The 11,761-nt window shown below is 40.8% G+C and overlaps 1 protein-coding gene across 1 annotated transcript in view; it reads left to right on the plus strand.

The window, feature by feature from the left end:
* The window catches only part of nmd3 (NMD3 ribosome export adaptor), a 43,899-nt gene extending 39,954 nt beyond the window's left edge, over positions 1 to 3,945 (plus strand). Inside the window, exons 15-16 of the mRNA XM_033031181.1 lie at positions 1,190 to 1,260; positions 3,045 to 3,945. Of these exons, the coding sequence (XP_032887072.1) occupies positions 1,190 to 1,260; positions 3,045 to 3,178 (205 nt within the window). The 3' untranslated portion in view covers positions 3,179 to 3,945. The remainder of the gene's footprint in view (positions 1 to 1,189; positions 1,261 to 3,044) is intronic.
* The last annotated feature ends 7,816 nt before the right edge of the window (positions 3,946 to 11,761 follow it).

The raw sequence follows: 11,761 nt of genomic DNA on the forward strand, positions 1-11,761 counted from the left end.
GGTCGCTTCGGATCTGAAGAAGTGTCCCGACCCGAAAAGCCTCCTATCTATGTTCTCCAGAGATGCTGCCGGACCTCTGAGTTACTTCAGCATTTTGTTCCTAGCTATGAATGCAAGACTGTAATTGACACAAAGTTAAATGGTAAGAATGTTTTGTGGACAGGTACAGAAAAGTGCAAAGAGATGTAACCATTGAAGGCTAAATAATGGCAGTATAGTCTAAATTGGGGAATGTTTATTTATATAGTGGAAAAACAAATCAATTAAAGTTGAGAAACTACAAACTAGTATAAAATTAAAGGTATTTAAAAAATACTGCACAAATGTGACAAATATGTAAAACCTGCAATAATAATGGGTTCCATGTCAAAGGGATTGGAATTCAAAATGAAGTTGCACATTGCATTAACAACTCTTATTTTGAGTAACGGATTTGGAAAATCTATATGAAGGTGTAATATGTTGGAATCAAGCCTTCAATGAAATTGCTTCCCAAAATGCTTACAACTCACTCAGCTGTTGAAATGTTTGAAACTCAATGATAAATATTTGGTGGGTGTTAACATTTATAGAGCAGAGATGAGGAAATAGTATTGAAGCACAGATCGATCTCATTCAGCAGAATGGCCTCTTGTTCCTGTGATGCAGCCAAATGGTGAATTATTGGTCAAGTGTAAAGTAGACTGGGAAGAGGCAGCAGGAATCAACAGGTTTTTAAGCAAAATTAGGTAGTCTTCATCATGTTGACATTGTCCCAAATGAATAGATTTCTGGAATTTTCAGAAATTACCAGGGTTCGATGGGCACATAACCTTTTGATTATTAGGGTGATGTCATGATATGCTATCTTATCTAGTTGTTAGCAAGTTTGTCGTTGGGACTTATTAGTTTTAACTTTGCTCAGCCATCTTCACAAACTGGAATTGTCCTAAACGCTCAAGCTAATTTCTTTAATTGAAGAGTGCTAAGAAATAGCCGTATGTTGTATATACTGAAAATGTGGCGATTACTCTTGATACAGTATGGCTTCGAAGTAATATACTACAGGCTCTTTAAACAAGATATTTAACCTCAACAAAAATAATGTCTGTATAGGTGCTTGCATATAAAAAAACTATGAAAATGGAATGTGTGCTATTATGAGATGAGGCACTGAATATGAAATAATACAGATTTCTGTTTATTCTAGGCAATACTTAGAATTCCTTGAAGACCTTGAAGATGATGATATCATTAGAAAAAATGTCAACATTTATCGGGGTAAGTTTGACATTAAGATCACTGCATGTAGTGACATGGAAGTCAACAGCATTGATGTTGTTGTGGGGGAGAAATTATTTTTTGATACCTCAAACTGTGGCTAAAGATGATGCCAGAATTTGCAACCAAATATATTTATAAAAGAGTATTAGGGCTGGGTAATTAACTAGAGGGCATAGGTTTAAAATGAGAGGGGAAAGATTTAATAGGAACCCGAGGGGCAATTTTATCCACACAATGGGTTGTTTGGGTTAGAGATACAGTGTGGAAACAGGCCCTTCGGTGCACGACCAGCGATCCCTGTAGGCTAACACTCCTACACACTAGGGACAATTTACATTCCTACCAAGGCAATTAACCTACAAATCTGAATGTCTTTGGAGTGTGGGAGGAAACCGAAGATCTTGGGGGGGGGGGGGGGGGGGGGGGGGAGAACCCACGCCGTCACGGGGAGAACGTAAAAACTCCGTATAGACAGCACCTGTAGTCAGGATCGAATCGGGGTCTCTGGCGCTGCTCTACTGCTGTGCCATTGTGCCACCCTACATGGGTATATGGATCGAACTATCAGAGAAAGCAGTTGAGGCCGGTACAATAATACTTAACATTTAGACAGGTACATAGTTAGAAAATGTCCAGAGTGATATGGGCGAACCACAGATAAATGGACTAGCATAGATAGGGCAATTTGGTTGTCATGGACAAGTTGGGTCGAGGGACCTGTTTCTGTGCTGCATGACTCTATAGTGTGGTGACCAGAACACACTATTCCAACTGAGGCCTGACCAATATCTTGTACGACTGCAAAGTTATATCCCATTTCTTATGCTCAATGCCCCTGCCTGTGAAGACAAGCAACGTAAACACCGCCACTGTCTTATCCACCTGTGTCGCCATTTGCAGGGAGTTATGAACTTGCACTTGCGTGTTATATTCCATCTGCCACCTTTCTGCCTAACTTTCCAACTATCAGTAGGGCAGCACAGTGGCACAGCGGTAGAGTTGCTGCCTTGCAGTGCCAGACACCCAGGTTCTATCCCGCCTACCGGGGGGGGGGGGGGGTGTTCCTGTACAGAATTTGTACGTTCTCCCTGTGCCCGCGTGGGTTTTCTCCTGGTGCTCGGGTTTCCTCCCACACTCCAAAGATGTACACGTTTGTAGGTTAATTGGCTTCAGCAAAAATAGTTAAATTGTCCCTAGTGTAGGATATTGATAGTATATGGTGAAAATTCCTTGAACCATGTGCCTTTACTTTCTGGACCACTCCACCGTGTCTGAACTTGTCAAAAGTTGTGCCTTCATCAATTTTCTTGCTAAACTCAATAAACATGCATTTATGAGGAATGATTTGCCATGCATAAAGCCACACCAACCCTCCCTAATAAGTCCTTGTCTTTCCACAAGATCAAATCTCATTCCCAAAAATATTTACCTCGTTGTTTTACCTATCAGTGATGCAAGACTCTCTGGCCTGTAGTTCCCTTCCTTTTCCTTAAGACCCTTAAATATGGGAAGAACATGCTAAACCAGTTGCCCTTCAGTCCTTCTGATACCTCACTTGTTTGCTAAAGATGAAGGCAAGATCACTTTTCCTTGCAACCCTCTGCTAATATCTTTATAATAGATTTTGTAATTCAATTCAAGTATCTGTAATTTTGTTTTTACTTGTAAATTTGACATCGCATTTATTGCGTATTCAGAGTATTCTGTTTGAAACTTCACAGTACTGAAATCCAATAGTAATAAATGTGGTTATAGTAAACACAGATAACTTTTACTCGCAGATTCTTCAAAAGTTCCAGTTGAAAGTGACACTGATGATGATGGTGCTCCCCGGATCAGTCTAGCGGAGATGTTGGAGGACCTTCATATTTCTGTTGATGCTACGGGCGGTGAAGGCGCAGAAATGATTGACTGAAGAAAACCTTGAATTAAACTGTTTAATGATGATAGAAACCCAAACTGTTGTCTAATCTTGCATGCTGTGATACTGGAAATGGCTGTGTAAATATTTTGCATTTACACTAGTCTCGCCAGCACATTTAGGAAATTCCTATTTTCATATTAACATACAAGCCTTGAATTTGTAGCATTTGAGGAAATTACCTTATTTTTAGTTAATCTGCCCTTCTACAAATTAGGGAGCATGATAACTGATGTGAGGTATGATGTTTTTCTATGTATGCAGAGATTTATTTCTGCTGACTTAAAGATAAAAATTCTTGAACTCTCAATTAAGGTTAAACTGAAGCTTTAATTTCCTTGCAAATATTTTGTTGAATTTGACATTCTAGTATATGATAGCTGAAAAATAAATTATTGATAACTGTACAATATTACTTAATATACAGTAAAGTAATACAGATAGAGAAGTTGAATATGTCTAATCCATTAAATCCTTAAATAAAATTATCTTAAGGAATGAGATTTTTTCATTTCCTGTGCTTGCTTTCCAAATAAGTATTCTCATTTTGCCCTTTATAATCTGAGGACATTGCAAAGCAAATCTGATATAGGTTTTATATTTTTCAAGTGGGGTCTTTGTAATTCAAGAAATGCAAAAATCAATATCTGCCAAAGTTGTAAACAACGAGTGAGACTATATTCTGTTTTATCAGTTATTTTAATTTGAAAACAAAATGTTGGTCATGACATTATTGACAATAAATAGACTTGCTTACACAACTTGTAGTATAATGGTTTATTTTGCATTCACAAGAAAGCAAGGAGATTTTGAGTCATTGACACCTGTGTTACCTGGAGTGCAGTATTACACTACACGATCACTCGGGTGTAACGTTAGATTATGTGCTCAAATGCCTGAAATGTGGTTTGAGCATGCAGGAATACTGTGCACTAACTGTTGCTGAAACATGCAAGCCCAGTGGGTGTAATTTAAACAAGTGGAACTCTTCATAAAGATGCACATATGATGGAAATTAATTGATGAGGCACTTTGGGTGTTGGCATTCTACCAGGGAAATGTGTACAGTAATGTCCTAGGACGGGTGTTTTTTCGCTAATAATCACAGCCATCTTCCTTTGGATATATTCAACTTCAGGGAATGGAGCTTTTTACCTGCTTAGTTTAGATTAGACATACCACATGGAATAGGCCCTTCGGCCCACCGAGTCCATGCTGACCATCGATCACCCGTTCACAGTAGTTCTATGTTATCCCGCTTTTGCATGCATTCCCTACACATATGGGGCAATTTTACAGAGATTATTAACCTACCAACCCGCGCATCTTCGGGATGTGGGAGGAAACTGGAGCACCCAGAGGAAAGCCACGCGGTGACAGGGAGAACGTTCAAACTCCACACAGGTAGTACCCGAGGTCAGAACTGTAAGATCTGATAGTCAAATACAGCACTACCTGCATGTATTAAGAATGACAGTAAACTTTGTGCTGACATCTGTCAAATCATTTCTAAGAATGTTATCATTTGACACAAATCTCAATAAAATTTCTTTCAATTTGTCAACTATTTTTGTGCTGTTAAATTTAGCTGCTTGTTTTTTATACAATAATCTTTTACTTCCTTTGAAAGTCAATCTGATGCAAAAATCTTAAATTTAAGATAATTTAGAGGATGAAATATCCAAATTGTATCCACTTGTCAATGCTATTTAAAACTTGATGAGAGACAAAGAAAGACAGCCCTATGGATTTTTTGACATACTGTAAATGCGGGACTGAATATGCGGAATTCTTGGAAGAACCCAAGCAAGTAAGGAATATTAATGTGGTAGTCAAGTATGCATTATTAAAGTATAAATGCTCTGCTAATAATTCATGTCAATTTTAAATTGGGAACTGAGGTGGAGTTTTAAAATTTAATTTGATCGCTTTGAACGTTTAGTTTGGGTTCCCACGAGATGATACTGGAATGGAAGAGGTTCGATTCAAGTATGACATTGTTTGATCAGGTTTGCACAGGGGCGTGGAAGTGATGCGAGACCTCATTACTTATTAGTTGAAGGTTATATTTGCAGAGTAAGCATCCTCAATACTTTCATAATGAAGGCACGAACAATGCATATCAGATCTTACAGTTCTGACCTCGGGTGCTACCTGTGTGGAGTTTGAACGTTCTCCCTGTCACCGCGTGGCTTTCCTCTGGGTGCTCCAGTTTCCTCCCACATCCCGAAGATGCGCGGGTTGGTAGGTTAATAATCTCTGTAAAATTGCCCCATATGTGTAGGGAATGCATGCGAAAGCGGGATAACATAGAACTACTGTGAACGGGTGATCGATGGTCAGCATGGACTCGGTGGGCCGAAGGGCCTATTCCATGTGGTATGTCTAATCAGATATGCAACAATTCACCTTCACATGGTAGGAAGAAACACCAAGGTTTGTTGCATAAAAATAGACCCAAAATGCTGGAGTAACTCAGCGGGTCAGGTGGCATCTCTGGCGAAAATGGATAGGTAAAGGGCCTGTCCCACTTGGCGATTTTGTCAGTGTCATATCAGTGTCGCTAAAAGATTTTAAACATTTCAAAATCCAGTGGCGACAAAAAAAATGTTGCGACACTTGAAAAAACACCGCGCGTCACAGCGCGTCAAGACTGGCCATTATGTCACCTATCCATTTTCTCCAGCTGTACTGCCTGATCTGAATTATTCCAGCATTTTGTGTCTCTTTATGCAAAAAACGTTGGTGTTTCTTCATACCATGTGAAGGTGAATATTGCATATCTGATTCAATATCTGGTATAAACCAGTATCTGCATTTTTTTTTTTTTTTAATTACATTTTATGTTTGTTGCATTATGGCTTTCTAATTTCATGTTCACTTTTGAATTGATAGTGATAAATGCTTGATGCATATATACTTCTGCAACTGTTCAGGAAGTGGTCCAAGATGTATATTTTTGGGTGATGGGAGGTTAAACGGTGTTCGGATCCACAAAATAAAGTCCAGACCACCTGAAGCAAATCAAAAGCCTCCCTCTCAGCACTAACCTCCCTTCAGCCCTCTGAGTTTGCCTGTTTGTTAGCTCAGCAATCTAATGCCCAATATCCCACCTTTGAAGAAGATATGAACTACATAAGGATGTGCATTCCTGGTGAAATGGAAATAGTGCTTGGGATATTTGACAAGGGAAGTAGGTGAGAAATTGTTTGCAGTTATTTCTACTGGTGCCTAATCAGTCCTTCTTTCAGCTTCAATATTCATTTGAAACTGATTTGGAATATCAACTTTAATCTGACTTTGTGAAAGAGGATTCACAGTCTATAAAGACTTCGTTAGTAAGTGCTGTATTGCTTTCAGTATGGTTGTAGTGTCTTTTTTTTTTTTTTTTTGAGATACTGCGTGGAAACGGGCCCTTTGGCCCACCGAGTCTGCACCGACCAGCGACCCTCGCACATTAACACTGTCCTAAACACACTAGGTGACAATTTACACTTATACCAAGCCAATTAACCTGCAAACCTGTATGTCTCTGGAGTGTGGGAGGGAACCGAAGATCTAGAAGAAAACCCACGCGGTCACGGGGAGAACGTACAAACTCAGTACGGACAGCACCCGGAGATGGGATCGAACCCGGGTGTCTGGAGCTGCAAGCACTGTAAGGTAGCAACTCTACTGCTTTGACACCCATGGGAAAGTTAATAATACAGCATGAATGCTAAAGGACACAAATTGCTGGAGTAATTCAGCAGGTTTGACGGCATCTCTGGGGAACATGGACAGATGGTATTGCCAGTAATTTTCATGCCTTTGCATCCAAAGTCAGTCCCATGATGAGAGGCATGCTCATGGCCATGAGATTTTCCTGACATCAATGACTCTTAAGACGTTCCTTTAAATTGTGGTGACGTTTGTTAAAAACCATCCCAAAGATGTGTGGGTTTGCAGGTTAATTGACCTCTAAATTGCCCCCAAATGTGCAGTGGATGAGAAAGTGGAACAGCATGGAACGTGTGTCAACGGGTGATTGATTTGTCGGCATGGACTTGGCTGAGATGCTGTATCTCTAAACGAAGTAAATCAGCCAGTTCAGTTCAGTTTAGTTTATTGTCGCTTGTTCTGAGGTACAGTGAAATGTTTGTTGCATGCTAACCAGTCAGCGGAAAGTTAATACATGATTACAATTGATCCATTCACAGTGTATAGATACATGATAAGGAATAACGTTTATTGCTAGGTAAAGCCAGTAAGGTCCGATCAAAGATAGTCTGACGGTCACCAGTGAGGTAGATAGTAGTTCAGGACTGTTCTCAAGTTGTGGTAGGATGGTTCAGTTGCCTGAAAAGGCATCTTCACCTGTTTTTCTTCAAATCATTGCGAAAACCTTTGTAATCTTAAGATTCCCTACTCCTGACATTTGTTATTTGGCCAGTTAACCTTCATGAATCTTAAGGTAGTGGAAAAACTTGCTTAGAAAAAAATTGAAATCCGTTTGGCAATTTAATTCTAGTTTAGAACAGGTTATGAACAGCAGCGAGATATTCTCAGACGAAGAAAGCTGGGCGAAATCATTATCTGGCCAGCGTGTAAATGCAGAGCTGTTGTATACATGCAGAGAGAAGCTGTGGTTAATGGAAGCAAGCAGAGACATCTGTCACCTGCAAACGACAGGCTACCACTGCCACAGCTGGCATCCCACTGCATGGGCCAGGCGGAGATAATAAAGCATCAAATTCTTTGCTTCCAGTTAATTGCACCCTGTTATGGTCAAAATTGCAGTCTGCGGCTTGTGCTTACACTAAACTAGTGACCGAATCCAGCTTCACTGAAGAAAACTTATCACATTCTCCTTTTTGCAAATAGCGGAGAGTTTGTGCAGATTGCGGTCTCTTCAAGTCTGAGCCACCATTATGCGGAACATTACACAACATTATGCAGAGTCCTAAAGACACCATCACAGCCCCCATCAATTACAAGACCTCCCATCCCATTAATGTGTAATACAAGTCTGATCGCCAACAGTACATGATGCAGATACAAGCCTGCTGCTTGGTAACTGTGGCTGGAATAGGGTTTTTTTTACACTCCTCTGCAGCTCCATTCTATAAAACTATTAGTCATATATTGTATTAAACGTTTAGTTTATAGATACAGCACGGAAACAGACCCATTGGCCCACCGAGTCCGCATCGATCAGCGATCCCCGTACACTAGCATTCTCCTACACACTAGGAACAATTTACATTTTTCACCGAAGCCAATTAGCCTACAAACCTGTACGTCTTTGGAATGTGGGAGGAAACCTGGAGAAAGCTCACGAAGGTCACGGGGAGAAGGCACAAACTCCGTGCAGACAGCACCCGTAGTCAGGATCAAACCCGGGTCTCTGGCGCTGTAAGGCAGCAACTCTACTGCTGGGCCACTGTGCTGCCCATGCCACCCACCACTCGTGAGGTTCTGATGCCAGTCAGGTGATTAAGCATCCCCTAATTGTATTGTGGCCTGCAATTGTGTCCTATTGAGTGTCCTATTGGCAAGTCTGGAGTTGCGACACTGCGATTTACTCTGGTGTGCCTGCAGAGAACCCCTTGTATTGGCACTTCTCTGCAAAGGACTCCTTGAACACACACTCTACATCAAATAGTTGCAATTATAGAGCACAAAGATTAAATCAGCTCTTGCAGAAGTGATAAGTGTGTCTAAATTTCATGTTTTGCAATTAGGGCTGGTTTGTAATTTTGAATAGGATCTTTACGAGCAGTTCTCAAATTGCTGTTACTCCTGCTCCCTGCCCCACCACATTCACTTGCATTGTACAATGGGGACCTTGGATTAAAAAGCCCACCTACTTACTCACTCCTTTTTATACATTGGTAGAATGAGCAGACAAAAAGAATGTAACGAAAGGAATCGTTTTACATGTATTTAAAATGAAACCAAGCCATCATTGGCGCTTGACATTCCAGGGAAGTCTGAAGAAGGGTTTCGGCCCAAAACGTTGCCTATCTCCTTCGCTCCATAGATGCTGCTGCACCCGTTGAGTTTCTCCAGCATTTTTGTGTACATTCCAGTCAAGTACATTTAGCATTCATGCTTGTGGAAACAAGAAACTGCAGATGCAGATTTATACAAAAGGCCACAAACCCTTGGACGAACAGCGGGTCAGGCAGCATCTCTGGAGAACATGGATAGGCGACTTTTCGGGTAGGGACCCTTCTTCAGACTCAAGAATTCAGACTACTGATTTAGTTTAGAGACAAAGCCCAGAAACAGACCCTTCGGCCCACCCAGGTCTACGCCGACCATTGATCACTCCTTCACATGAGTTCTATGTTATTCCATTTCCAGAGTGTTTAATTGTCACATGTACCAACAATGGAATTCTTACTCGCTGCAGCTTAATAGGCTTTCATCCAGTCCCTATACACTAGGGGAAATTTACAGAGACCGATTAACCTGAAAACCCGCATGTCTTTGGGATTAGGTAAGAAACCAAAGCATCTGGAGGAAACCAACGCGGCCGTAGGGAGAACATGCGAACTCCATACAGACAGTACCTGAGGTTAGGATTGAACCCGAGTTGGCGCTGTGAGGCAGCAAGCCTACCAGCTGCCCCACCATGCCGCCCACAATGTAGGTGTACCGACGATCTTTCTCCCAGATATCCTGACCAATTATATTTGCATCGGGGCGATCGAGTCGGCAAAGTAGCTTATTGTAAAAATAAATCATTGTGACACGGCTGTTGCTCACAAAGATTTGCAATTACAGACAAATTATGTGATTTTTTTGTGAGCTAAAGCTTCCATCAATCAGTTAGCAACACCAGTTGATGTGAGTGCTACAATTCCCGATGATTGGAATTAGTTTAATGACTAGAGCCAGGATGTTTAAGCGCTAAAAAACTCTGAAATAGGCAGGCAAAAAGGCATAAAAAATTACAAAAAAGGCAAGAAAAAGGCATTTATTGACAAAAAAGGCATAAAAAGTCATGTATTTCCACGACCAAAATATGGTTAAAAATGATAATATAAAGGTATACTACATTAAATGACCAAAGTTGCCTGTTGCACATAATTACTAGCAATTTTTTTGAATTATCTGGTGTTAAACTATGCCACCTGTCAGACAGAATGTGCTTCAGTTGTGAAAAACCTCTTTCTACTTCAGCTGAGGTCACTGGTGCATACCCGAAACAAGCTACAGACTCTATATTCATGTCGCTATCTTGTGCATTACAACTACCATTGAGAACTTTAGCTATGTTTTCTATTTCTTCAAGATCTTTGTCACCTAAAATCACTCTCTCACATTTTCCTTGCATGCCAGGAATTTTATGGATATCGTCAGTTACTTTGTTGAAAACCTGCAAGTTATTCACGAATGTTTCGCCACGTTTCTTAAGAGAAGTGATAGCTTTTGAGAAGCTAGCAAAATTGGAAGCAATAAACACAAGATCGCGGTGGAGGGACTTTTTCTGCATGATTTCACTGACGATCCTGACTAGCAGATTCTTCTTCTTCAAAACAGTTGATGATTTATTTTATCTTTTCAAAATTTGCAGCATAGTAGAGTACAGCAGAGAGCCATGTACCGCACCTAGTCAAAACGGGCTGAGGAGGTAGCGGGATCTCGGGTGCCATTTCCTTGAACAACTGCACACGTGATGGTACTTTGAGGAAGATTTTCTTGACATTGGAAACTAAGCGATCGACATTTGGAAACAAGCTATGTATGTGCTTGGCAATTCTATGAAGTCCTTGAGCTAAGTCAAATGCAACATTTTGGGGACTAAAATTTTAAGAGCACGAGCAGCTTTTTTCATGTATGCAGCTGCATCAGTCACAAACAGAAGAATATTCTCGTGTTTTATACCTTCTGGCCAAAGTACAGCAAGTGAAAATGTAAACAACTGAGCAATAGTTGAGCTATTTGACTTCTCCAATACTTCCGATATCAACAAATACTCCTTTGATGGTTGACCTGCCTCTCCAGTGTACCGATGACCACATTAGCACCATATCACCCCACAGCATTAGTTGTGTCATCTATTGAGATCGATATTTTTTTGCGTGCAACTTCATCTCTAATTTTCTGCACAACAATGTTGAAGTTGCAGTCAACATAATTTTTCCATAATGATGACTCGCTTGGTATATGTTCCTCTGTGTATTTCTCTAAAAAACCTCTGAGAGATTTGTTTTCCAATTTCCACAGTGGAATTCCAGCATCAATGAATGCCTTGCACAGATCGCTCGAAAACTCAGATTTGCGACTGGAGCCAGCAGTAAATGTAGTGAGGAGACAAGCTTGGGTATTTCGCTCGGGTAGTCTACACCCCAGTGGTATCAACATTGACTTCTCTAATTTTAGATAGCCGTTGTCTTCTCCCACCTCCCCCTCCCCCTTCCCAGCTCTCCTTCTAGTCCTACTGTCTCCGCATCTTCCTTTCTTTTTCCCGCCCCTCCTCATCAGTCTGAAGAAGGGTCTCGACCCAAAAAGTCACCTATTCCTTCTCCCCCATAAATGTTGCCTCATCCGCTGAGTTTCTTCAGCATTTTTTGTCTGCCTTCGATT

The sequence above is a fragment of the Amblyraja radiata genome, chromosome 13 (assembly GCF_010909765.2).
Source record: "Amblyraja radiata isolate CabotCenter1 chromosome 13, sAmbRad1.1.pri, whole genome shotgun sequence".
NCBI classification, from domain to species: Eukaryota; Metazoa; Chordata; class Chondrichthyes; order Rajiformes; family Rajidae; genus Amblyraja; species Amblyraja radiata.